Source organism: Empidonax traillii, unplaced genomic scaffold (genome assembly GCF_003031625.1).
Source record: "Empidonax traillii isolate 1590-97213 ecotype Southwest subspecies unplaced genomic scaffold, ASM303162v1 scaffold276:size1176444, whole genome shotgun sequence".
NCBI lineage: Eukaryota > Metazoa > Chordata > Aves > Passeriformes > Tyrannidae > Empidonax > Empidonax traillii.
Window position 1 is genome coordinate 340,758 of NW_020955469.1, and position 27,063 is coordinate 367,820.

At 60.7% G+C, this 27,063-nt stretch overlaps 2 protein-coding genes across 6 annotated transcripts in view; one reads left to right on the forward strand and one right to left on the reverse strand.

Moving 5' to 3' along the window:
- The window catches only part of SMG6 (SMG6, nonsense mediated mRNA decay factor), a 108,820-nt gene extending 91,525 nt beyond the window's left edge, over nt 1-17,295 (forward strand). For 2 of the 4 annotated variants that reach the window (XM_027890011.1, XM_027890009.1), the window contains exons 15-19: nt 2,410-2,559; nt 9,600-9,753; nt 13,054-13,265; nt 13,522-13,603; nt 15,149-17,295. In XM_027890011.1, coding sequence (XP_027745812.1) covers nt 2,410-2,559; nt 9,600-9,753; nt 13,054-13,265; nt 13,522-13,603; nt 15,149-15,279 — 729 coding nt within the window. In that variant the 3' untranslated portion in view covers nt 15,280-17,295. The remainder of the gene's footprint in view (nt 1-2,409; nt 2,560-9,599; nt 9,754-13,053; nt 13,266-13,521; nt 13,604-15,148) is intronic. The other 2 variants (XM_027890010.1, XM_027890012.1) reach the window with 1 other exon arrangement.
- A 271-nt stretch (nt 17,296-17,566) lies between these two features.
- The window catches only part of HIC1 (HIC ZBTB transcriptional repressor 1), a 21,611-nt gene continuing 12,114 nt past the window's right edge, over nt 17,567-27,063 (reverse strand). Inside the window, exons 2-3 of one of the 2 annotated variants that reach the window (XM_027890015.1) lie at nt 21,725-21,848; nt 17,567-21,021 (exon numbers count right to left, since the gene is read on the reverse strand). In XM_027890015.1, coding sequence (XP_027745816.1) covers nt 19,076-21,021; nt 21,725-21,776 — 1,998 coding nt within the window. In that variant the 5' untranslated portion in view covers nt 21,777-21,848 and the 3' untranslated portion in view covers nt 17,567-19,075. Of the gene's footprint in view, nt 21,022-21,724; nt 21,991-27,063 lie in introns of those variants that run through there. The other variant, XM_027890014.1, reaches the window with a different exon arrangement.

Sequence of the window (27,063 nt, forward strand, 5' to 3'; positions counted from 1 at the left end):
CGTACAGGAAGAGCTGACATTGGCGCCCCGTCCCTCCCCTGCCTCTCACATCCTGATGTGATTAAGGAATTCAACTCTTGTTTTTCTGCCCTTGCTTGTTCCTGTAGGCCTTGCTTCACTCCAGGCTCCGTGTGTGTGTTTAAGGGCCCTGCCAGCCGCTCTGCAGGTTGACTCTTTTCTTCTGTTTAATCTTGCAGTTGGAAAGGCCAGGGAAACAGGAGAGAGGGGCAGAGGCGTTGGGAACGGGAAGCTGGGTGGCCCGGCACTGCCCAGGCTCACTCTGCCTCCCCTCCCTGTACTGAGGCCGGGCGCTCAGAGCCAGAGGGGTATCACCCCTTACAGGACAGCACCTTGTCTGTGTCCTGTGGCTCTGTGTACCCCAGGGAGCTGACAGCTGGAGGAGCCCAGAGCAAGATCATGCTCAGCACCCTCTTTGTTCCAACATCCAGCTCCAGCTGGGCAGGGGACAGATTTTAGGTGATTTGTTTTTGCACTGAGGCTCAGAGCAAATCCCCAGACAGCAAGAGATGGCTCTGTAAAGGTGAGAGACCTGGACTTTTGTGCTCTTCTGGAGAAGGTACTGGAGGTTTTCCAACTGACTTGTGGGATATGGGAGGATCTTCAGGTTCTACCCAGTGTCTTGACAGGGATGGTCCTGTTCCCAGGTCAGTCCTTCCAATTCCTGCTGTGAACAAGCACAGTAAGAGGGTAGCTCCCTCCTGCCCTGTCCCCACAGACTCTGCTCAGCTGTGGGAACCTCTCCCTGAGCTCATTGTGCAACCCTGGAGCTTCCTCCTTTGGCTCTGATCTCAAGGGAGGTTCCAGCTCACCACCACCACCCTGGGCAAGCGGGTCCTGACCCACCGCAGCAGATCTGGCAGACGCTTTTCCCCGAGGCCCTTCCGCCACGCTCTCCCTCTGGCAGCATCCCCCCATCCCCTGTGGTCCAGGCTGTCCCAGCAGAGGGAAGTGAGCCTGAGGGCTCCATCTTCCTCCTTCCCATGCCTAAAAAGTCACAGGGAGAGAAGAGTAGGTGGTTCTGTGGCCAGGCGGGCGTGCAGTCCTGGTGGAATGATTGAGTGCACGACTGTGCAGTGCTGAGGTTGTTCTAAATTAAGACCACACGTCCCTCCTGCTGCCACATGTCATGGCAGCCTTCACAGGGCAGGGAGTGTAGCCATGCTCTTATCCCTCTGTGCAGGATCTGTCCCCTCCCTGCAGCCCTCTAGGAACTCAGAGCAGGCCTTTCTGCCCAGGTGCCACTTGGGAACTCTTTCCAGCCCCATCACAACCCTTGGATTTTGTGCAGGGAAGGGGAGATGGGCAGTGGCAGGGCTTGGGAAGGACTGTGGTCACTACAGTGGGCAGCAAGGGGGCCTGGGCGAGACAAGGGGGCTGTCAGCAGGAGTGGCAGAGTTGGGCTCCTGGGCAGCACATGTGGGACATGTGTTGGGGAACAGGGACTTCTGGACTCCCCTTCAGACCTGAAGTCAATGGGGAGAGCAACAAAGCTGCAGCAGAACTCGGTTGTGACTGATCCTGAATTAGACACCAGCCACCACCTCCTACCCTCCTGTGTCCCAGAGATTTGGGTATGTGGGGAAAGGCCAGTGTGGCCTTCAACTGGAGAGGGAACAGTGTGGCTCCCTCTGGGGTCTTCAGTTTAGGCAGTGTAGGCATCCTGGAAAGGGCCTGCAGAACTCCCAGAGTTGGAGAACCTTGAGTTCATATCGAACTTAAAGCCAAGATTCAGTGTCTCCTTCTGAAAGGAGGAGACATCTGTTCCAACCCAGACAGAAGTTTTGTGGTGGGTGCAGGAGTATCTCTGACCTGTTCAGAGATGAAAACAGAGAAGGGCAAGAGGCTCTTTCCTCTCCTGGGCTCATAGATTTGAGTTTCCTGTCAAGATGACCATCCCTGTGTTCCCAGACTGGGACGAGGCAGCAGGGTTAGAGCAGCCTTGTACAGCAGCATTTACTCCAAGGGATGTGTCATCTAAACAGCCAGGCAAAGCAGAGAGACAGGGAAATACCATGCTTTCACAGAATTGAAGGCTGTAAAACATCAGTGACTCACCCAAGGCTGTGGGAAGAGTTTTCCAAGGTGAGGAAGAGGGTGTGATTTTAGAACAGAGTGTTAAAGCTGGGCTGCCCCTGCCCTGCCTGGTCGCTGCCTTTCCTGCCCCGTTACCTCCTGTCTCACCTTGTCATTTCCTGGATGTTTACTATTAATTGGCTTCTTTTAGATGTTTAGAAATAGTCAGTCACCCAACAGCAAGGGGTGATGGACCATGCCTGACAGGGATTTGTCTGCTGGAAGAAGGAGAGCAGAACGAGAATGATCTGTGCCACCAGCATCCCTTATAATGACTTCTCTCCTGTTTTGCTCTCGTTCTGCATTTCCTGGAAGAAGGAGGATGATGTGAGGATTGAGGCATTTGAAGATGATTCGGAGACTGAAGGCAGTGGAGGAGAGATGGACATCAAGGAGCTCAGAGCCAAGAAGCAAGCCCTGGCCAGGAAAGTTGCTGAGCAGCAGCGCCGTCAAGACAAGATTCAGGTAGGATGGGCTGATCCCGCCTCGCCGTGCTGATGGTGCACAGCCATTATCCTGCCATGCTTCAGTAGCCTCTTGGGGATGTCCTGTAGCACCTTGACTTCCCTGAGTGTAGGTGCCCTGTGCTGTCGCTGTGAAACCCAGCAGCAAGATCAGCTTTGGCCCACTGGAAGGGCCAAACCGGGGTTGCTGTCCCCACCCGGGGTAAGATCTGCTCTCTCAGGCCCTGAAGTGAATGTTTTGGGGACTCCTGGGACCCTCTTGAAGCCAGACACAGCTTCCCTACAGAGCTGCCAACACACCCAGGAGCCCTGGCAGAGCTGTAGTGCTGTGTGTGCCAGGCAGTGAGCTGTCCCCCCACCCAGGGCAGAGGCTCCATGGTTCAGTGAGAAATCAGCTTTCCTGTGTAGCAGGGCACAGGCAGACAGGGAGAGGGTGGGACGAGAACGGCAGAGTTCATGCAGGAGCCAGCGGCGGAAAAATAGTCTGCGAACGGCTGCTGCAGCCAGAACGTTGCCATCGTTATGGGGACAAACAGACGGGATACAGGTGATCCTGGCCTGGCCCTGGCCTGATCTGAGCACGTTTCCCAGTGGGAGCTGGTGAAGTAAACTGGTTGGACTGGAAGCAGATGCCTGGCAATGCACCCTGTTGCTTTAAGAGCAATCTCACATGCATGGCTGTTGGCTGCCTCCTTGCTCGCAACCCCTCTTCCTCCAGCCTCGCAGCCCAGATGAAGATTTCTCAGCAGAGGAAAAATTCTCCCTGGCTCCCCTCCCCCTCACCTCCGCCCTCTCTAATGCCCAGGGCCCTTCACTTCCATAATTCTTCATTTTCCAGCCTTGAACGTAAGCCAGACACATCTGTCTGGCCATATGCGTGAACTCTGCAGTGTGTGCCGAGGTGGTTGTAAAACAGGGCTGCTGAAGGCCCTACTGGGAGAGCCTGCACATGTGTACCCTCCGGCTACTGGCGCCGGGCCCAGAACCACTGCGCTTCGCTTTTCCAAACCCACCCCAACCTTTTCAGATTTCGCCTTTTTTCTTTTCTTTTTTTCTCTTTTTTTTTTTTTTTTTTCATTTGAATTTGGAGCAATTCATATCAAGGCGAAGGTAGAAGTTGTGTGTGCCGGGAGGGAGGGGCCCGCCCCCGCAAGCGAGTCCATTATTGTTGGCAGGTACCTGGGTCACGTTAATACAAGGAGGAAGAAAGCGGCAGCGAACTGAGTGAGAGATTGGAGAGATGGGCTGTAAATTAAAGCGGCCTGAAGCCTTCCAGCCTCCCAGGGTTGTTAAGCGGGAGGTGTAAGTAAATTCCCCACTTCCCACTGCCTTGTACAGACACAGCAAACAGGAACTGCACATGTTCAGGGAGGGCAGCATGCAGCAGATCCCGGCCCCGGCGACCAGCGCAGCTGCAGCAGGGCCCCCCGGGATGGCCGCTGCCCATTCTGCGGGGAGAGTGGGGGCTGCCTGATGTTGTCAGGGGCTTTCTCCCCCCGGCATGCTCCTCCCTTCCTCCCCGGCCGTGCTGGGGCCGATGCTCGCAGGCAGAGAGAGGTCAAAATGAGGGTGTGGGCAGCTTCAGGGGCTGCACAGCTGAGAGCTGAGGTGCAGTTGGAGTCTGACGGCACGGGGTGGAGGAGAAGTCCTTAGGGCTTCACTAAAGTCATCCAGTCCATAGCTGGCTGGGAATGGCCTGGAGCAGAACATGTGTGCTTGCCCCAGTCCTCTCCCTGCCCTGGTACTGACCACGCATCTGGAGGAGCTGGGGTGGAAAATGCTGCCGGCAGAGGCCAGGTTGGAGCCAGCTCAGCATCCACCCCCTCCACTTTCCCTCTTAGCCTGTGATCCTTGACCTTTCTGCTCTTCCCAAGAGATTTTGTGTTTCATGGGACTTGAGGACCTTCTGCTTTCCCTGTTAAAGCCGCTCATTCACTGCCCACCTAGGGAGCATCAGCTGCTCTCCGAGTCCCACTTTCATTATCCTGGGGACAAGCACAGCTACATCCGAGTCCAGCAGATGTGGCTCCTGTCTCAGCACACTTGAGAGCCTCAACTCCCCACGCAGGGCCATGTGACTGTGTCTGCACAGCAGTGGGGACTCAGATCCAAGTGCTGTGGCTGCCTCCTGTAGAATCTGTGATGGTATGTGCAGGGACCCAGGGTGCAGGGCAAAGCTTTCATCTCTTGGCCATCTGGCTTCTTTCTGTTCCCAAGGGGAGCATGGTGTCACAGTCTCACCTGGGACCTACAGAGTTGTGCTTCTCATGGGTAAAGTCACTGCCTTCTCCCCAGCAGGTTTTCCAGCACTGTCCCTGCCTTTGCCCTGCTCCCTGCCTCTGGCAGCCCAGCTGTGCTGCTGATGGAGATCACACACCTGACACTGTTCCAGGTTCACTGCTGCTGCAGGACAACCATATGGCTTCTCATTGCAGCCCCCATGCTGGGGTCACATTCACACCTCAAGGGGAATTTGGGCTTCACTAAACTCCTTTAGTCCCTGTCCTGTCTGGGTGTGTGCAGGACTGTAGCTCAAGCTGCTGGGGAGCACAGGTCTAGGCAGGGTACACATGGCAAACGGTGACCCTTGGCCAGCATCAGCTGTAAAGGGAGCAGAAGAGCTCATCTCTCTTCCCCTACACAACCTTGGACCCCAAAACCATTACTCTGAGGGGGAAAGATAGGCCAGAACAGGGTAAGGTCTCTTGTGTCCCTGGGCAGCCTGTTGCTGCCTGGCCCTGGGTGATGGGTTGGCTACTGCTCCCTGGCTCCACTGCCAGCCTGTCTCTGCCCTCACAACATGCCCAGGCTGGGACAGAGTTGGTGACAGCTGGTAACAACAGCGATGCACTAGGATGAGGTGAAAGACCAGGCACATCCCTGGGTGCTGCCCAAGTATCTGGAAGGAGAAGAGGCTGGGCAGGCAGGTACACGAGAGGAACGACAGCAACACTGCTTGGCAGGCAGCGTTCTCAGTCAGGGCTGTCCCCAGCCCGCACCAGGTCGTGCCCTACTCTCCCAGCCACCCCTGCTGCTTGGCCAGGCCCTTGGTCCATGCTGTTCAGCGTCCCCTGTCCTTTGTGCCGCCGCTGTGCGCTGGGAGCGGTCGAGTTTCCTGACCGGTTGAAAACATCCCACCTGAAACATAACAGGCTCTTCCTCTGGATGCTGCTATTGTTTTGCTCAGCATTACAGAAGCAGCTTAACCGGGGCGGCCAATTATGACATGTCTTCCCAAAATAGCCGCTCTCCTGTCCCTTCTGAGCCCACGGAACGGCCGCCCCCTTAAGATGCAGCCGCTCCTTTGTGGCGGTAGTGTGAGTAAGTGGCTAAATATAGCCGTGTCCCATTCACGCTCTCCTCGGCGCGCAGGAACAATGCCGCGGGCGCACACGCGCCGACACGCACCTGCCTGGGAGCGGGTGCCTGCTGGCTGCGGAAGGCGCACACCCACCCACGGCGGCTCCGCCACGGCGGCGGCCCCGGTGAGCTACCAGGCACGGGGCACGTTTACTCCTGAGGAAGATGCTGGAGGACGAGCCCTGGGAGGAGGAAGCCCTCGAGCAGAGACTAGAGAGGCATTGTTCTCGGCCCTGGAAAATCCGCCTCCGATCCCCGCGGAGCGCCAGGGGAATGGAAGGGGCAGCGGCGCCGGGTTTCCCCGCGGTTGGAGAGCAGGTCGTGGCAGGAGAGGCGGCGGCAGGGTGGTGATGGCCCATCCATCCAGGCCGAGCAGCGTGACCCCATGTGACCTGTCCCAAAGGCAGCAGGGCACTTGTCTCTGCCAAGCTTCGGCTCCAGGCCTTTCCACCATCCTGGCACTACGGGCAGAGGAGATCTGGGGTCTGTGTGTGGAGCTCCAGGGATCCTTGTGGAGATCCCCTCCTATTCTGTGCTGCTGGTGGAGACCCATGAGTCAACCCCTGTCTGACTTTTGGGGCTTCTGCCCTCTGCCCACGCTGGAAGCCCTCACCCAGGCATCGCCTTCCGGGGAATCCCCCAGGTGATTCCAGCTAATGGATGAGCTGGGAATTTGGGACTGTGTGTGCAGGAGTGTCTGATCTCAGTGCTGCCACCAGCTGGGGCAGCCGAGGGAGCCACCTCCGGCTCCAGCCCATCTCCTGGGAGAAGCCCCCATGACCCGAGCAGCAGGATGGGCAGGGGGCTGTGGGTGGGAGCATTGCTGAGGCCACAGGGCGTGGGTGCAGGAGACAAGGTGGGGGGAAGCTGTCAGCCCAAGGGGAGAGCAGGAAGCCCCCAGCCTCAGAGGTCCCCTGCCACATCCAGCACCGTGGGGTCACGCTGCCACCGAGTCAGGCAGTGTATTTAACTCAAATAAGACAAGGCTGAAATCTGTCAGTCTGAAAGCATTTGGCCAGGGTAAGGCTGTACCTCCGCTGTTCTATCCGCCCCACTCTTCCCAGCGTTGTGTCCAGACTCCACCTCCCAGCAGGACACACACAGGCCACTGTCTCCCCGTCCTCGGATCAGGGAAACTGAGGCACAGTGGGATTGGCAACCTGTTTCTGGCAGCAGCAGCAACACAGAAGCAGGGTCCCAGACACAGGCATCCCGATTTGCATCCCCACGCTCCCCTTCCTCCCCATGGGACCGTACCCCACGGGCCAGCAGAAGGGTTAAGGCAGAACTCGCCTCCCCAGTTCCCCGCACATGGGCTCCCTTTCATCTCTGGCGAGGGGCCAGCCAGCGTCCGCATGAATCACAGGCCACTCCTCTCTCCCCCAAGCCCCTTGGCCGGAGGCTTCTGTAGCCTTTTACTCACACAAACAAAAATAAATCTCGCTGCCGGCCTCTGAACTCTGTAAAGGCGAGTTTCCCTCTGGCTCCCCGAGCGGCCTGGAGCTGTGCGCGGGGACTTGGCACGCTCCCCGCCGACCTCGCTCTTTCACTCCCGGCGCATCCTGTGTCCTTCTCTCACCGGGCGGCCCGGAGAGCGGAATGGGACGTGACGGCCGGCACAGGCGTTGCTGGCGGCTGCCAGGAATCGGCTGGGTACGGCCCGCGAGAGCCGCCGGGGCAAATGCCACACACGAGGGTACTGCCCTCCCTGCCATCACCCCCGGTCGCAGGGGTAGGTGAGTGTCCTACTCACACTCCTGAGGTCACCTGCACGGGCTGGGGCGAGTCACGAGGTCAGGAGATGTATTGGGGTGCAGCAGCCCTTGGTCACATAGGACTGTTGCAGTTCGTTGGAGACTGTGTGGTTTCAGCCACCTCTTCCTGCAACTTTGGGACCATTGATGTCTTTGGCCACCTCACAAGAGACATGCCGCTCTCTGGGTTTCTGCGTTGGCCGGTGGGGCTCTTCTCTGTCTCCCCATAGCAGGGGGAGCAGGGTCTGGTGCCTCCCAGGGGTGAGTGTCTCCTCCCACACCCCAAAACCCTGTGGAGACACCCCACCTCCTGCTCTCCTCATGGCGAGGCAGCAGCAGCACCGGGCTGGAGTTGACTCCAGCTTGTCCCTGGCTGTAGCTCTTCCTGTGCCACCAGTGAGTGCCAACACCTCCCTGGGTGAAGGCAGAGCAGGGATGGCATCCAGCACATGGCTGGTGTAGAGCATAAGTGTGGGGACACTGATGTGTCCCTTGTGTGATGGGGAGGGCATGTCCTCGCACTGGCATGCAGTAGGCAGGACCTGGCATGCTTCCAGCTCTGCCTGTCACCCCTTGGGGTCTGTGGGAGCCATGTCCCCGGGACTAGCACTGCCAGAAGGAGGATGGGAGGCACGTGGTGGGGTTCTGTTTTTGCTGCCTTGCCTGGAGACACTTGTGGGAGGTGGCAGCATCAAGCTGCCTTGATTTAAAGCCAGATGACAACACTTGGAAATGAATTAAAAACCACTTCTTTCCATGGCCACTGCTGGCCCGTGCAGCTCGTCGTTCCAGGGCGCCTCCGAGGCTTTGGCATGACTGAGGGAGGGTTGGGATCCTCACTGTGGGCAGGGGGAGCTCCCCATAATGTTGAGTAGAACAGGGTCGGTGGTCCTCACATGTCCCCAAGGCACATCTGGGGGTGTGAGCCCAGTGGCAGAAGGGTTTGCACGGTGGATGTGTTCCACAGCAGCACTGCTCTGCTCCTTGGGTGACCGGTTCCTATTAGAGGCAACAAACATCAGCGAGTCCAGGGAAGCTATTTTTAAGTAGAGGAAGCACTAGAATAGCATCCTGAGTTTTTTAATCCTGTGACTTACTAAAGAGCCTGAGTCCTTCGAGAGCCTCGAAAGTCATACGTGAGCTCTGGGGTCCCGTTTTGGCAACTGGCGTTGTCCAGAGGTCCAGGTGCAGCCCCAGAGGGCAGGCAGGGAGCCCCAGCAGACCCTCCCCCTGCGAGTGTGAGCAGCTTTGGTTTCAGAGGATGCAAAGGGCTCAACCAAGGACAGCACTGTGAGTTTTCAGGGCTGGAACCCACTCGGTTTCCCAGCTGGATGGCAGCGGAAAAGGCAAGGCATGTGCAGGAGGTGGTAGGACAGCGAGGGAGATACTCAGCCAAGGCTCTCCACCCCACAGACCTCTGGCTGCCTGCTTGGGGTCCCTGTGTTAGGATGCTGTTGGCAGGACTTGTATGTCCCAAACTGGTTTGTTTTGGCTGTTGTCGCCTTGAGCTGTTTTCTCTGTGGAGCCCCAGAACTCCCATCCTCCCGTCCCCTTTTCTCCCTGCTGATCTCTGTCAAGGTCAGTCTCTTGGCACTGGTGCAGATGGTCCTGCCAACTGCCAGTCCCACAAATGGGACAGTTCCCAAAACCCCTCCATTTTCAAGGCTGGTCCCAGTTCGTCCCAGAGCCTGGGCAGAGTTGTTTTCCTAGAAGAGTACTTTCTTGGAGGCTTTTGCCATCCTGCTGTGTACTGTGGGCCTGCAAGAGCTGGTGTTTGGGGTGTGCAGGTGGGATGGATGCATCCTCCTCCCAGTCTCCTTCACATGGATGCGTGCATGTCAGCCAGGCTTATCTTCTGCTCTCAGGGTTCACAGGTCACGGGGTTAACATCCTCATTCCTCACCATATGTCCTTCCTTCTCCTCCAGGCCGTGCTGAAAGACCAGAGTCAAATGAGGCAGATGGAGGTGGAGATCAGACCTGTTTTCCTGGTCCCAGACACCAATGGTTTCATTGACCACCTCAGCAGCTTGGTCACACTGCTGGACTGCAGGAAGTTCATCCTGGTGGTGCCCCTGATTGGTGAGTAGGGCGGTGCTGTGGTGGGGGCTTCCTCTCTCTCCTGGCATGGCCTGTTCCTCTATTCTGTCTCCCTCTCTCGATGCCCCACGTGCCCACAGCGCCTGTGTGGTCTGGAGCTGGTCGGTTCATGCCGTGGGACGGGACTTCGTCCTGCCCTGTCTCATCCCAGTCGTTGCTGGCATTCCTTCAGCCCCAGTCATCTTTCTCCGTTCCTGCCAGCCTTCTGCCCACAGCACTCAGCAAACTCCTCTCCTCCCGGTGCTTTTTGGGGTGCCAGGGGGCTGGGAGAAGCAGATGGGTGTTAAATGGGATTTGGAGGGAATTTTGAAGGGAGCAAGGAGGAGGAATTGTTAAACAATCAGAGCAGATAGCTTATCCCAGCTGAGCAGGGGCTTAGGCAGCCTGAGCAAATGGCCGGCCTCTGTCTTGGAGCTGCTCAAGCCCAGCCCTTCTTTTTATCCTTATAAAGCTCGCAGTAAAACAGCAAGCTGGTTCCCGTTATTGGTAAACACTCACCCTGGCAGATAACGGCTGTGCTGCTGGGTGGTCTCCCAGGGTGGCGGGAGGATTTGGTGAGATGCCTTTGCTCTGATTGTTTGATCACACTCCGGGCTGGAGGTAGTGTTCCTCCGGCCAGTGTCACTCCGGCGCCTGGCACATCCTGGTGCCAGCCTGGCGCTCAGAGGATCCCTGAGGACAGCAGGGAAGGCCAGGGCAGGAGTGGGGCTGAGCCTCACAGAGCCCACAGGCTGCCCCATCCCATCCACAGTCTGTGCCCCACCCCATCCACAGGGCCAGCTGTGTCCCATGGGCATCTCTAGCATCCAGGCAGTGAGGTGCACTCCTGGCCTGCTGCACGCAGGGGTGCTGCCCTCCAAGCTTCCTTCTCAACTCCTAAGGTCCAGCAGACATCTCTGCCTGCCCTAGAGCCAACATCCAGCTGCTGCTCTTCCCTGCAGGGTGAGCAGCCCGGATCAGAAGGGATTCCTGGGGCTGGGGATGAGACCCCTGGGTGAGAGGAGCAGGGCTGGATGCCTGCCCAGCTCAGCACAGGAGCTGCCAGAGAGCTCCGTGGCTTGGCACCGCAGTGCCAGGGCTTTGTGTGGAAGCAGAGGGAAGGCAGTCAGCAGCACCTGCAGAGCCTGGGCAGCCCTGGGGGCTGTGGAGCGTGTTAACACCTGAGAGAGCTGGGACTTGCCCTGGAGCCATGGCCCTGCCTCCCAGTGCACTCCTGTGGTTGCCGTGAGGCTCCTCCGTCAGTCCTAACCAGGGGCGGCAGGAGAGCTGAAGACTCTGGTCCTGTCCCCGTCCAAGATGCTGCTGCCCTCAACCTGCCAAAGGAGCCTGGCTTGCCCTGCCTCAGGCAGGATTAAACACCTTCAGTTCCCTCCTGCCCTGCTGCCTCCTTGCACAACCCAACATAGAAGGGGCAGAGTAACTCATGTCCCACTGCTGCCACCTCCCCAGAGCACCCCAAAGACACAGACTCCGTTTCCACACCGAGTGTTGGTCACATTTCCCCTCGTTCCTCAGGAAAGCCATCAGTGTGGGCAGGAGGAAGCCATCCCCTGGGGTGAGCCAGGGGCCCGTGGCTGCTGGAGACAGAGACCTTGGTGCCATGTACCATCACCAGACTGGAGACAGGCACAGTGCCCTTCCCCTGGTATTCCTCCCTGCTCTTCCCGGGGATGCAGCAAGGGGTTAAGCACTCGGCTTCTCGTTGGGTTTGTTTCTCTTGCTCTTTAACCTGCTCCGTGCTCCTCGAGCCTGACCCCGCCATGGAGAAGCCAGGCCTGGTGCAGAAGCACAAACAAGCCTCCCCTTTGAAGCCTGTTTAGCTTGGAAGCAGGAAGGCGGATTTCGGGAGGGAATACCAGCTTTTCCTGTTTGATGTTCCGTTCTTGCACGGCTCCCCCCACCCCGGGCCCAGCCGTGCATTGTGTGGAAATGGCAGCATCAGGTCGGTAGCAAGAGGAGTCTCCAGCCAGGGAAGAGCAAAGCAACTCCATGCAGATTTAATTGGAATACCCAGACAGTGAGTGCCAGTCTCACCATGGAACAGAGCGATCACACAGGCTCCCCGGGCAGTGATTCACAGCACTGGGGAGAGGCCTCAGACCCCGAGCTCTCTCCCCGAACCCCCCAAGGAATGCATAGTTCCCACTTGAACTCAGGACTTGGCTCCAAGCTCGGAAACAATCTTCAGAAATGAAGCCATGGCTAAAACACACACACTGTGCGCGCAGAGGCTCCGCCGCGCACACGTGCACACCAGCTCTCCCGCGCGCACGGCTTCGTGCACACGCAGCCCCGTGCACGATCACAGGCAGGGACACTCGTTTGCACATCTGGGTGCACGTTTGTGTGCCCAGCCTTGCCACCAGCAGCAAGGCTGGACACACAAGGATGCATCCAGATGTGTGCACGAGCATTGTTGCTCGCACTCACATGCTCACTCCACAACAAAGCGGCTCTTCCAGCAGCCCCAGCACCCGAGGGTAGGTCCCTCCGGGAGCTCTGAGGTCCCTTGGGCTTAGGGGGCTGGAGCAGCTGGAGTTCCTGCCTGCTTGGCAGCAGTACAAGAGGTTCCAGTTAAGGTGAACAGGCTGGGAATCCACCTGGATTCCGAGCTCGTCTCGAGTCAGGACAGATGCACAAAGCCAGATGGGTGAGGTGTTGAAAGGAGCGTGTTCCCTGCCAGGAGCACGGAATGGTGGCTTCAGGTGGGAAAACAGGGCTGGAATTTGTGTGGGAAATAGTGCCAGGGTGGGAACTGCCTGCTTCCTGTTCCCATGTGCAGCCCTGCGGCAGCGGGGCAGAAGCTTTCCATGTGGGACAGTGCAGAGCCAGGCAGTGCCACGCGGGCAGGAGGCACGGTGCCACCAGCCACCGCTGTGCTCAGAGGTGGAGGAGCAGGATGCAGGAGTTCAGGGTTTCCTGACACCCACTGGCACGGACGTGCCGTTGATCATGATGCAGGAGCGTGGGGTGGGGGGCACAGCAATGCTCCCCAGCGTTTCACAGAGCAGAACCAGTTGCCCTTACCAGTTGCACTGCGGGGGCGAGGTGCCTGCCCTCTCGGTGCCGAGCCAGGTGACCCACAGGGGTGGAAGGCAGCAAAGCTTTTCCAGACCCGCAGCCAAGTCCAGGAGCACAGGGACACTGCGGCAGCTGAACCCAGATTTCCTGAGCCAGCTCCCAGTGCCCCGGCCCTGAGGCCTTGGCAACTTGCATGCTCCAGCAGCAGGTCATGGGAGCACCTTGTCCCATAGTAACTGTACCTCCTCTTCCTGTTTGAAGTGATAAACGAGCTGGATGGCCTGGCCAAGGGCCCAGAGATGGAGCACCGGGCTGCGGGCTATGCCCGCCAAGTGCAGGAGAGAGCCAGGAAGTCCATCGAGTTCCTGGAGGAGCGATTCGAGAGCAGGGACAACTGCCTGAGGGCTCTGACCAGCCGAGGCAACGAGCTGGAGTCCATCTCCTTCCGCAGTGAAGACACCACTGGCCAGCAGGTAAGGGGCATCCTGGACACTGAGTTATTTGCCACCACCTCCTTGGGGAAAATCAGGGACCCAGGGGTCCAGGAGCTCTGGGCAGGAGGTACCTCTGTCCCCCTCTTTTCAGGTGGCTGAGCTCTTGTTGTAGGTCAGAGTGGCCCTGCTCTCTGCTGAGCTGTGTTGGGGTGTCTCGAGGTGGTGCAGCAGTCATGGCGGTGGGGGTGCAGGGTTTTCCCTGCCAAGGGTAACGTTGCCCTTTTTTTTTTTCCAGGGAAACAATGATGACCTTATTCTGTCCTGCTGCCTCCACTATTGCAATGACAAGGCCAAGGATTTCATGCCCTCCAACAAAGGTAGAATATCCTCACATCCTCTTTGTCCCTTCTCTGTTGCATTCCACAGACTCTTCCAGTTTCTCTTTCATGGCTCTTGGATCTGTTCTCTCCTGCATTTTGCCTCTTTCAACACCAAGGTGCCACCTCCTGCCTCCGGTCAGCCCTAGGCTGTGGCCCTCCCACCTCATTGCCAAATGTGCACCTCACAGCACTTTGGGGATGCCCCAGCCTGTGACAAATCCACCATAAATGTCCGCAGAGCCATTTTTGTGGTGACAAAGGGCCAGAAAACCCCTCCTCCCCGCTCCCCCTGATGCCTTCTGTCCAGGGCTCTTTTCCCTCCCAATTCCTGGTTGGCATGGGCCTCGTGTTCTGGGACCAGACAGCCCCCAGGCTGTTGCCAGGGCGGCGGGGATGGGAATCGCATCAGCAGCTGCCCAAGAAATCAACCCGCATTTGTCAGTGCGAATTCTTAGCAGCTTAACTTGTCAGATTCACAGAGAAACCGTCACCAAATGTTTATGTGCAAATGATGCTGAATTTTGAAATCATGTGGATTATGGGGAATGGGGCCTGACAAGCTGACAGCCTCTGGTTTGTAACAAGGAGGCGCGTCACCAGCACGGAGCAGAGGATGTTTATTGTTACACATTTCTTAAAGTGTCCGCACAAAACCTCCCAGTCCCGCTCTCAGCAGCCCTCAGTCCCCTGCCTGCCTTCCCACTGATCCCCTAATCCCCTTCCTCCTGGCACGGGCCAGCCAGGTGCTGGCCCCACCATCCTTAGCCCCAACACTGTGACCGTAGCCCGCATTCCTGGCCACCCTCCCCTTCCCCTCGTCCTGCCGCTCCCTGCGCAGCCAATCTGGGCCCATGTTGGGCTCCCATAAACTCTGTTTTTTCCATTCCCGTCCTGGCTCGGAGGCACTGTGTTTCCTGTGCTCATAGGAACAGTACTCTGGTCACAGGACCCAGCTGCTTACACATACCCCATATGCTTCCCCTGCCTCGCACACACGTAAGCGTGGCTCCCACATCCCCACCCGGCACGTTGCGTGCGGGGCAGCTCATCCATCTGGGGGCAAGATCCCTTTGGATATTTCTCAGGCATCAGCTCTCTCTGGCTGTCTGAGCCCCATCCAGAAACGCCTCAGTGTCAGTGGCGACTCCAAAAAAGCTCCACAAAAAATAAGGGGTGGCTTTAGATCTTATAATGAGATCAACAGAATAATAGCACCAGCTTCCTGCTGGAACCAGGGTCGCGGGCCGTCTTCCTGGCCTGGGTCAAGCAGGGACCTCCTCTTCCCAGCCTGTGGCCGGTCCACCACCCCACGTGGGCAGCGGGCAGCAGGCAGAGATCACAAATCATCCCTGGGGCAGCACGGTGTGGGGAGCAGACGGCCTGTGGGATGAAGGGCAGTCTCTGAGCCACACCAGGAAGCCCTGGCAGGGAGTAGCGAGTTGTTAGCAAGGAAGGTGGGGGGACACACCGTGGGGTGGGTGCAAGGGCTGGAGCAGAGCAGGCAGGTCTGCTCTTCACTCTCTCTCTCTGTCTACATTGCAGACGATCCCATCCGTTTGCTCAGGGAAGTGGTTTTGCTGACGGACGACAGGAACCTGCGAGTCAAAGCGCTGACCCGCAACGTGCCGGTGCGGGACATCCCCACCTTTCTCAAGTGGGCCCAGGAAGGCTGAGGGGGCCGAGCGGGGCCGACGGCCCCTGAGCGAGTCACGCAGCCTGTTACGGTGGGAGCCCGGCTTCAGCGGCGGCCTCGCCGCGCCGCCACCGCCGCCAGCCCACCACGAACAATAAACGCCACGTCTTCAACCCACCCCAGAATGGCCGTGCTGCGAAGGGCCCCCCGAGGGCAGACCAGCCGGGAAGGTCATTGCTGTGGATGGTTCACGTGGAGGCTGGGCCGTTGAGGGTCCCGCCAGCCTTTGGGCAGTGCCAGTGCGGAGCTGGCGAGCCCTGCTGGCGAGGGAAGCTTTGGGTGAGCCCCGTGCTGGATCGTCAGCCTTTTGCTTGGTTTGCTTGGGTGCAGAGAGTTCGAGTCACGCGTTGGTGGCTCTTTGGGTTTGTAGGCTGCGTAGGGCAGAGATTGGGGACACACCGGCACAGACTTTGGGATTGCTTAGTCTAGCCTGTGCCCCTTGGAGAGGCCGTGGACTTCAAGGGCAGGTTCCCTCCTGCCCCAGCCTGTTCATCCTGCGTGGCCCAGACAGCCCCAGGCCTCCAGCCCCTTCCCCACCTTGTGCCACCCCACACAGGGGTGCTGCTTGCAGAGGGGCTTGTCCTCTCCCTTGTGCAGGATTTGCTTGTTGAGTTTCATTCTTCAGTGTAGGTTAGTTTTCAGGTGTGTGGCCTGCCTGCTTTGCTGGGGGAGGCTTTGAACACCCCCAATCTCCCACAGCTGCTTTGTTCTGATCCCGTGCCCACCCCAGCCGTTACCTGCCCCTTCCCTTCTCCCCCAGACCCCTTAGTCCCACCCTGCTACCTTTCGGCACGCTTTTGACCTAAGATTCAAAGTGAGGCTAACAAAATTCTGCAAGGACTCCAGGAGCAGCTGTCCCACAGGTTCTGTGTCTCCGTACATTGCCACAGGCTCCTCTTCCATGTGGGATGCGGCTTCTGCCCATGGCTGCAGGGCTGGGCAGAGCTAGAGAGGGCCAGGGCAGCACTCAGCCTCTCATTACTTGCCCAGTTGAGAGGATCCCCTCCCAAGATGCCCCATGGATGGAGCCATTGCCTTGTCCCTGGGTCATTCCACACTGGGATCTGGGGTTCGGGTGCTGTTAAGCCCACCACACCCCATGTTATCCCATCACCAAGCGTCCCGTCCCCAGTGACACACCAGATACAGAAGCTAAGAGGGAGCATTAACCCTTGAACTGGAGCCTCTGGAGCTCTGTAAAGTCCCAGTCCCATGAGCCAAGGGTGGGAGCGACCCCAAGGCTGTCCCCAGTCCCTGCTGGGGCGCCATGGCCGTGGGAGGGAAGCATCAAAGGTGGCAGAGGAAGCAGCAGGATGGAACCCAGCGCTTTTCCTTTCCTGCGTGGGTGGCTCAAGCATAGTGTCTGCGTCAGAAAGCCCAGTTACCCCCGTGCCAGCTGCCCAGCCTCACAGCGAGGGCCAGCGCCAGGGTCGGAGCCTCAGCAGTGATGGAGTTGTGCTGGCTAACCTGTGCCAGAGGAGTGCCCCAGCCTCCAGACACCGGGCAGAGGGTCTGTGCTGCAGGGCAGGGCCTGGCCCACAGAGACTTTGGGGTGCCCACGGCTGCTGTGGGGCACACAGAGCCATCGTGAGCCCACCCAGGGCCATGGCACACCCAGCACCCATGTCCTGGTTCCGTGCCCGCAGCTGTCAGCATGGCAGAGACTTTGCCTTCTCCTCCACATCAGTTGTGTTTCAGTGTTTGTTTTCTAATGGGGCTACCCCAGCACTGCTTTCCGAGGCTCTTCCTGAGGCACCACCAGCTTTGAAGGCCCTGTGGCTCTGCCAGATGTTGATTCCTTTCAGTGTGTCATGGGCTCAGCGGTGGGACAGGCTCGGTGCCACCAGACCAAACTGGCACAAAAGTGAGCGGAGCCCGTGCCTGGCGCCATCCCTGCCAGGCTCCTGGGAGCCTGTGTCTTGGGGCAGCATCCATTTTCGGGCTATTTTGTTAAGTTGGTTTTAATAATTTTTAGTAATAAAGACGTGTCTGTGCAGCCTGGTGTGTCATTTGCTGTCGGCAGGCGAGTTGCTGCTGAAGTTGGGGTGGGGGCCACTGGCGACAGATGGCAGCGGGACACATTCCTGCTTGCAAGGACGACCACAGCTCTGTCCCACCTGCGGCTGCTGCTGCCCCCCAGCCGAGGGGCTCTGAGCAGACCAGATCAGGTCACCCACAGACCCCCCGGGGTCACCTCTCAGCCCTGCTCAGCACCAGCCAGGTCTCCCCCCAGAGAAGGATGTGAGGCCACGCATGTTAATGTCACTTTATTGCTCATTCCATTTCGACTATAGAAAAAAAAAGGGCAAGGAGCCCGTGTACAAATGGACGTGATACAGGGAGGCCGGGGCCCTGCTGGGCACTGCCAGCTGTGCTTTGGGTGCTGCCACCACCACCAGTCACCCCGCGGCAGCTCCGGGGGACACCACCAGCCCTCGGGGACCAGGACAGCCCCGGGGGGCAACTGGGCAGGAGTGGCCAGCTCAGGCTAAGGCACAGTGGCTGCGAGGCCAAGGACAGTCATGCTGGTGGCCGCCCGGGGCCTCGTGTGCAAAGGAGAGGAGGGGGCTCGGGAGGGGAGGGTGAAGCTTCACATTAGCCCCAGCGGAGGGGTCATGGCACGGGCCGGGGGTGTGAAGGCTGGGGGGACTCTGCCCACACCGAGCAGAAGGTGGGAGAGGGGGTGCGGTGGTGGCACGGGGTGCCTGGAGAGGACTCGGCCCAAGGTCATGCATTTCCCCTGGGCTCTGCCTCCCGGCCCCCTCCCGCAGCCCCTGCCCACCTCCCGTAGCTGACAAACCAGAGACCGCTTTGTCTTTGTCATGGACCCCCCGGCCCGGCCCGGCCGCGCTGGGGACGGGCGTCTTTGGCAAAAAATAAAAAAAAATAAAAAAATAATCAAGGCGAGTGGTCGCCCGAGGGCGAAGCCGCCGGGTCCCGGGGCCCCCCTGGGTATCCCTGATGGTGCGGCACCAGCTGGGGCAGGGCCCAGGGGCTCAGTCTGGGACAGGCCCTGCCCCACCTCCCGAGAACACGGAGGGCCGCCGACCGAGCCCCTGGGCTCGGGATGGAAGGTCAGTGCTTGCCCCGGGGCGAGGAGCATCGCGATTCCCCGACCTCCCCAGCATGGACTCGACCGCCACCCCCGGCCCCCCGCCTGCTGCTCAGACCCCACCGTCCCTCTCTGTCAGTCTGTCCCCGAGCCCCCGGCGTGGCCCCGGGCGGTGGTCCGGCACACACACCCCCCAGCCTAGTGCTGGCCTCTCCCACTCAGGACGGAGGCGTCGCTCCAGCCACGACGGATGAACTACTCACAGTCCGGGTCCCGTCACGGCAGAGCTGAGCGCCGGCGGGTCCCACCGTGGGGCCGGGGTGACGCGGCGGCTGCCGCGGGTGTCCCCTCGCCCGGGGGCAGCCCTGAGGTAAGGAGCGGGCTCATGTCCTCCAAAGCCTCGGGGCGCAGCCCGGCCTCACAGCTTGTGCGTCGCTCCCGCCCGCTGCCGGGGCCAGGCATCCCCCCTCGGCGAGGGGCGGTCGTGCAGCGAGGTCAGTCCCTGAATTATCGGCTTCTCCCAGGCAAGCCGGGGCGCTGGTCGCGGGACACGCCGTCCATCCATCCCAGAGCAGCTGTCACGGGACCTTTGTTACGAGCGAGTTCTCCGGGGCCGTCGGCAGCGCCAGGGGACGAGCGCCCGCAGCCTCTCGCCCCCCCCCAGCTCCACTCGGGGCAGCGAGGGGAGCCCAGTTGGCCCCCCAGCCCCCCGGCCGGGCCGGGGCTAGGGGGGTGAGTATCGCTCTATGGTCCGGGCGGCCTCAGCGTGCAGGTGCGGAGCCTGAGCCAGCACCTCGGCCGCCTTGTCCTGGCTCAGTCCCAGGTGCTCGGCCGTGAACTTGGCCAGCGGGTAGAGGCTCTCCATGGCCTTGGGGTCGCTGAGGAAGTGTGAGGTGTGGGAGAGCAGCTCGGCCGCCTTCTCCTGCTTGAGCCCCAGCTGGTCAGCGGTGAGGCGGGCCATGGCGTAGACGCTGTCAGGGAAGTCCAGCTTGGCTTTGCCGTCGGGGCCGGCCGCGTGCATCTTCATGTGGCTGATGAGGTTGCGCTGCTGGGCGAACTTCCCGCCGCACACCTGGCACTCGTAGGGCTTCTCACCCGAGTGGATACGCATGTGCTCGGTAAGGCGGTACTGGCGGGTGAAGCGCATCCCACAGGCATCGCAGGCGAAGGGCTTGAGGCCGAGGTGGCTGCGCATGTGGCGGGTCATGGTGCCACGTTGCGTGAACTTCTTGCCGCAGATGGTGCAGGGGTAGGGGCGCGTCAGCCAGTGCGTCTTCTCGTGCTGCCGCAGCGTGGCAGGGTCCTTGTAGGACTTGTCGCAGGAGGAGCAGCGGTAGGGCCTCAGGATGTCACCCAGCCCCGGGCCACCTTTGTCCAGGAAGGGCACGGCCTGCTCAGCTGCCGCCTTGTGATAGAGCTCCTCTTCGTTGTGGGCCTCCACATGGGCGTTGAGCTGCTCGGAGCTGGGGAAGCCCTTGCCACAGGGGATGCAGACATACAGGTTGTCTCCCAGGCTCTCCGGCTCGTAGCCCAGGTGGTTGCAGTAGCGGTCCAGTGCGTCGCCAGGTGAGGGGCCCTCGCTGCTGCCCGTCTCCTCACTCGTGCTGTTATCAGGCTCCAGGTCATTGCTCTCCACACTGGGGTAACGGGGCTGTGGTGCCGCAGGCGGTGACTCGGCCTTTTCCTCCCGCTCCAGCTCCTTTTCCGCCTCCCCCTCATCCAGGTAGGGACCCAGGGGCTCATGCTTCATCCAGCGGTACATCAGCTCACGCCCGTCAGCACGGGGCAGCGGGGGCTCTGCACAGGGTGGCGTGCTGCGGAAGGGGTCAGGGGCGTGGGGGTGTCCCCCCGGCTCACCGCTCGGTGGGGAGTCCTTGTAGGCAGCGGCGTGGCTGGCCAGGAGGCCAGCGCTGACGGGGGGGCTGTCGTGCCGTGGGGGTAACGAGGGCTCGCGGGGCTCACCGGGCAGCAGGCGGTCAGTGGGCAGGAGCTGGGCGGAGGGGCCAGTGGGGCTTTTCTTGGAGAGGTCAAGGCCACAGGGTGGAGAGCAGTGGCGCTCGGGTGGGCACAGCCCGTGGGGGTGCAGCGGGGTGCCCTGGGCGGCTGAGGCATACAGCTCCCCACACTGCGTGTTGAGTGGCGCTGCTGGCTCCACGGGCGGCAAGTCCACAGGCCGCGGCGTCCCCGAGTAGCAAGCCTGAATGACCGGCGTGGCGGCGCGCAGCCCGCGCCCCAGCTTGTAGGGCGCGTAGCCCCCACGCAGGTGGCAGTACTTGCCGCTGCGCTTCAGCTTCTTCTTGCAAAGGGCCACCAAACCGGGGATCTGGAGGTAGCTGGCAGCGGCCAGCACGGCGCCCAGGCTCTGCTCGCTGCCCGGCTCGCACTCAGCCAGGCGGCCGGTGTAGATGAAGTCGAGGATGAGGCGGAAGATGCCAGGGCTCACCATCTCATGGTCCAAGTTGAGCAGGTTGTCATGGACCACCAGCGACTTGAGGTAGGCGCTGCTGGCTGCCAGGATGTTCTTGTGTGCGCGGAAGAGCGCGTTCTGCACCACGATGATCACGTCGCACAGGAAGCCCTTGGTGCGCTGCGTGTTCAGCTGCAGCAGCAGCTGCCGCGAGTGGCTCGGCACTTCCATGGCGTCCAGCATCCCGCTCCTTGCCCGCCGCCCTGCAACACACCGGCCGCCCCGTCAGCGCCGCAACCGGCCCCACGTGCCTACCGCCACGCGTGGGGGGGATCGACGTGCACGTCGGGGGGTTCACCCACCGCGCGGGGTGGGTGGGTGGGTGGGTGTGGGGGGGTCGGGGCTCAGCCCCACACGCCACGGCGTCCCGGCCTCTCTGCGCGGCCGCCCGGTCGGTGCCACCGCTTATATGGGGGCTCGTTTCTCGGCGGGTCGGGGGGGCGGGAGGGGGGCGAAAACCCCCGGAGGGTTTTTGGAGAAAGTGACATCACCCGCCACCGCCGCCAGCGCCGCGCCCCGGCCCCGTCAGCCCCGGGACCCCGCGACCCCGCTCCCACCTGCCGGGGAAACGCGGGGGGGAACACACCGAGCGGGTGCCCGCCACCCGCCCGCTGTTCCCTGCGCCCCACGGCTGCCCCGCTCCCCGCCGCGCCTCCCCGCCTCTTATGCGCCCCGGTCCCGGGAGGCGGCCGACCGGACCCCCCGGGCGCCCCCCGCCCCCGTTTCCTCTCCCCCCCCTCGAGGTGAGCGGGGGGACGCTCTGGGGGAGGGGGAGCGGGACCTCCCCTCCCCGCCTCCGTTCCGGTGCCGGTGCCCCCCGCCCAGGTGCGTAAAGCCAAGCGCCAGCGGAGCTGCTTTTTGGGCTGATTTCCCCCACTTTTTGGGGTATTCCCCTCCTCTTTTTACCTGGGCGCCCGGTGGCCTCCGCCAACCAGCTGAGGTCTCGGTGAACTCTCATGGCTCAGCCCCTGGGGGGCCGCCGCCGGTTGCTGCTCCCCTCCACCCTCCTCTTCCTCTGCTGCTTCTCTTCCTCCATACCCCGCGCTCCTGGTCGGTCCTACGGAACGGGAGGAGGAGGAAGAGGTGGTTGTGGAAGAAGCAGCAGCGGTTCCTCGGGGTTCCCGACGCCGCCAGCTCGGAGGTGAAACCCGGGCTGCGAACTCCCCCTGACCCCGGCCTGAACTCCGAGCAGCGCCGCTGGCTGTTAAAGGGACGGCGGGAGGTTTTCCTCCTCCCATCCCGGGCGGGGCACCGACAAGCCGGGCCCCCCCCTTTACACACCCCTCCCTCCCCATCCCGGTCTCCTCCTCCTCCTCCCAGCCTGGTTTCTCCCCCCTCCCGGTCTCCTCCCGCCGCACCACGACCGCCCCCTCGGGGGTCTCCCTCCCTAGGACATCTCCCTTTGCCAGGAGAAACACCGGAGGAGGGGGGGGCCTGGAACCCCGAAATGGGGGGGCCCCGGGGTGTACCCGGGCCAAGGCCGAGGTGTCCCCCCCGTCGGTACCGCTCGTAGGGCGCCATCTAGCGGCTCCCGGTGCGCTCCACCCCCGCCGGTTACCGGAGGCGGCTCCTCCCCGCGCAGGTGGGACCCGACGGGGCGGACGGTGGGCAAGGATGAAGTGGAGGGGGCCCTGCTCGCTGCCCCACCCGAGAGATTGGTGCTGATACATAACGGGAGGGTGGGGATAGCACCCAGTGGGTGGGAGAGCTGAAGTGGGTGCTATCATTTTGGGGTGCTTAGAGGGGATCTCAAGGGGTGGTGGTGATGTCGAGAAGGGTTTGGAGGAGGAGAGGAGAAGGCAGCCGGCCCTAATTTTCTGTTGGTGGGGGAGGGCAGAAAGCGGGGGGGGCCCGCAGCGCTGGTGCCCAGATGTGCAGTGGCGGCGGCTCAGGGTGGGCTGGGGGCTTGCGGTGGTTTGGGATGAGGAGGTGGAGAAGAATGAGGAGGAGGAAGCGCCACGTTTCCCCCTCGCTTCATCCCTCCAGCCGCCCCAGAAAAGGCTGCTGGGGGTGCAGCCTGGGGTACCCCCCGTTGGCGCGGGGGGAGCCGCCTCTCGCTTCACACTTTCACTTCTCCTTTCTCACAGCCGCAGCCTCTTGCACAACCTCCTGGTACAGCAAAGCGTCGTGATGGGCTTCTCCGGGACGGCCGCTAATCCGGGGAGGTCCCGCTGGCACCCTCCGACCTGAGCAAGGCACCCTGAGCACTGGCCATCTCTCCCAGCTTGAGCCACCCCCGATGGTGTTGGGGTTTCACTCCATAGTCCTGGTCCCTTGGTGAGAGGGAGCCAGTGTGAGGTCCCCAGGCCTGAATTTGGGAGTAAAAAGTGTGGGTACTGGCAGGGAGGGTGCAGGGTGGTGGTAGCCGTTGCCCTCACGACTCAGCATCACTCACCTGGAACTTGTCCTCAGATTCGCATCAGATCCAGGGTGTCCCAAGCTCACTACGGAAACACCACCCTCGGGACCGGGGTGGAGTGTCACTGCCCATGGGGACCCTGCTGCGAGCTCATCCCAGGCATCAGCTCAGAAATCCCCCTCCCTGCTCCCCATCCTGGGTTTGTGCCCACAGGAAGCACAGAGATCCTGGGAGCGGGACGTGGGCGACCCTCGTAAGAGCCGTGGTTTAATCCCAACTCCCCGGGCACTAATTTCTCCCCCCTCTCTTTTTTTTTTTTTTTTTTTTTTTTTTTTTTTTTTTTTTTTTTTTTTTTTTTTTTTTTTTTTTTTTTTTTTTTTTTTCCTCTCTTCAATTAACGGCTGGAAGTGTTTCAGGTTCTGGCAGCGAGCTCTGGACGTCGCTGTGAGCGATGGCTCCCGCGGGCTCCGTCCCGGTAATTTATGGGGCTGAGCTGCATAAATCACGGCAGCGAGCGGCTCCCAGACAGCTGCGTCCCCCGGGGCCGGCCGGGACCCCGGGCTGCCCCAGCTACCTGCTGAGTGACGCCGAGCCCTGGGGGCAGCGACCGAGGTGGGGGAATGGAAAAACCTTCACCTTTTCCACCCTCTTTTACAGCTCCTCTCCCATTCCCGGCCTCTCCCAGAAGCGCAGGGGGGTGGATCGGTGCCCGCAGGGGTTTGGGGCAGGTGGAGGGGGGTTGATTGAACTAGTAATCCCCCATCATGTCCAGCTCAGCCTTCTGGAGGGATCCCAATAAGACAGCCTGACCCAGCGTTCTGCACCCAGAGACTCCCAAAACCTCCTGAGTCTCCCCAGGGAAATGTAGCCGATGTCCAGCCCTGAGGGACAGGAACGGCCGGGCCGCGGGATCGCAAGCAGAGCCAGCGCCGGCAACCGGGAGCGCGCAGGGAAAGGGGCATTTTCGCCTCAATGTGCTGAGCAGATTGGAACCAGCTCTGGTTAAGTCATTGGCTCTGTTGGGAGGTCTGAGCTGGAGCGTCTCCCGCCTGTGCCCCCTCCCCACGATCAATCAAAGTTGCAGCAAATTAGCCCAGATGCTGGGAGATTCGGTTCAAATCCAGCTGTGGTTTGGATCGCGTTCGCATGCCTGGCTTCATGTGGGACCTGGGCTTTTGGACAGGATACAGCCCCCCGGTCTCTGCAGGGCCCTGTTTCCCAGCGCAGCCTCTCCCCAAAGCCCACACACATGTCTTCGATTACGGCGCGTTGGCCAGCCGGGCCGCATCCGGCACCGCCAGGAGCCTGCAGCCCCCGCTGGCAGCTCGCACTTCATTTCCCCGGCGGTGCCGGGGTAGGGCAGCCCCCAGCGCGGCGCCCCCTGGGTGTGCAGGGGGATGCGTGTCCCCTCCACCTGGGCTGGGCTGAGGCCGTGAAACTCGTGACAGCGCTGAGCTGCTCCGGGCTGAGAGCGGATCGGTGCTGCCCGCCCCCAGTGCTGCTCCCAGAGTTAGGCAGGGCTGTGGGGGAGTCTGCATGGAGCCCTGCCTGCTGTGACACAAGGCTGGGGGTAGCCACAGGACACTTCCAGATGCTCCCAGGGTGCCCAGTGCCTCACAACACGAGAGGATCTCTGCGAGGAGGCAGGAAAGGCAGATCCCCTCCAGCACACCTCAGTCTCCCCCTTCAGTCAGGGTGGCCAGGCTGGAGGTGGTAGCTCTCTGCTTCATAATCTGGGTGGGCAATGGTACCCCTTCCCTTTGGAGTGATGTTCAGGTGGGTGGGGGGCCCTCTTCTGTGTAGGAATGCTTAATGGGACCTCTTCCGTATGGGGTGACACTGAGGGGACCCTTTCTTGCAGTGTGATGCTTGATCAGACAAGGGCACCCATCCCTGGAAGGTGGTATTTCATGGCTCAGAGGGACCCTTCTTTGTAGAGGGGTGTTCGGGTGCACAAGAGACAGAATCAAACAGGGGTTGAAGTTCAGAGGGACCCCAGGAGGTCATCACCTGACCCTCTGCTCCAGGGCCAGGACTGCTGCTTCATTGTCCAGGACTGTGCCCAGATGGCTTTTGGATATCTTAAAGAACTCCAGCACCTCCCCAAGCAGCCCATGCCAGGGCTCCCCTCACAGCAGAAAAATGTTCCCTGATGGTCAGAGGAAGCCGTGTGAGTCAGTCTGTGCCCATCAGCCCTGCTCCAGGCACTGGGCACCACGGAGCTGAGCCTGCCTCTGTCCTTTCCACATCCTCCCTCCAGGGATGTGTACACACACTGATCAGGTCTCTGGAGCCTTCTCTTCTCCAGGCAGTCCCCAGTCTCTGCCTCAGCACTGGGGAGATGCTCCAGTCCTTTAATCTTAGTGGTCCTTCACTGGACTCTCTTCAGTATGTCCACATCTCTCTCATACTGGGGAGCCCAGAACTGGACCCAGCACTCCAGGAGTGGCCTCCCCAGCACTGAGCAGAGCAGAAGGATCCTCTCCCTGCTGTTAATGCTCTTCCTGATACAGACCAGGACACCATTCCCCTCCTTCCTCACATGAACACTTGGTCAACTTGGTGTCCACCAGGACCCTCAGGGGCTTTTCCCTCGAGCTGCTATCCAGCCAGGCGACCACCTAGATATCTCAGAGCACATGACTCTTCCTCCCCAGGGCTTTGCAATCCCCCTTGTTGAACTTTGTGAGGTCCCTGACAGCTGGAGAGGGGTAGTGGGACCCCTTATGGGGAGATGTTTGGGGAGACAAAAGCACTCATCCCTGAAGGGTGATGTTTTGTGGAGCAAAACCTTGTGGGGTGATGCCTGATGGGGTGGTGGAAACCCTTCTCTGCAGGCAGGTGAGGATCCCATCCCTGCAGAGTGATGCTTGGCGAAACGATGGGACCCCTTCCCTTATGGGTGATTCCTCATGGGGCAGCAGGACCTCTTCCTTGTGCGATAATGCTCGGGTTGGGTGAGAGACACTTCCAGTGGGGTGATATTTGGGGGAACAGGTGATGAGACCCCTTCTCTGTGGGATGACACTTCACAGGTCAGTGGGACCCCTTAATTGTGGGGAAATTGTCAGTTAAAAAAGGGGACCCACCCCTGCAATGTGATATTTTGTGGGGCAGTGGGACCCCTTCCTTGTGGGGTGATCCTTGATGGGGTGATGGGACGCCTTGCCTTTGAGGTGAGGCATCATGGGGTAGTGGGGCCACTTCCTCGTGGGAATGGTGCTCAAGCAGGGTGAGGAACACTTCCAGTGGGGTGATGTTTGGGGGCAGAGGTGATGAGACCCCCTTTCCTTTGAAGTGATGCGTCACAGAGCAGTAAGACCTCTTCTTTGTGGGGTGATGCTTAGGCAGGTGAAGACCCCCTGTTCTATGCGGTGATGATGCACCCCTTCCCTCTCGGGTGATGTTCGAGGGGTGGTAACACCCTTTCCTCCTTCAACAGCCCTCATCGACCACCACCTTCCCACCCTTCCAAGCCCCAGCAGTGACCTACCCTCCCCATCCCCAACACCGAGCCCCCTCTATACCCCCTCCCCCGCGACAGGGACACGGCTATAGCCACTGGTGGGAAGCCCACGAGATGGCAGCAACGGGCCACGCTCCGGGATGCGACATCCCCCCCCCATTCCCCCCCTCCCCCCGCCTTCCCGGGGGCCGCGAACCCCCCACTCCCCGTCCAGGTCCCCCGACACGACCTTGTGCCCTTCGAGGTACCGGGACGGGGAGTGGAGGGGGTCGCGGCCCCCAGAGGAGCGGTGGAGCTGCGCAGCCGGTTGCTGGTGGGCCGGCCCCGGTTGCTGACTAATCCCGGGGCTGAGTCACGGTTGCGGCGGGGAGCGCTGCGGCAGCGATTCCCCCCCTCCCCTACCCGAACCGGAGAGCCCCG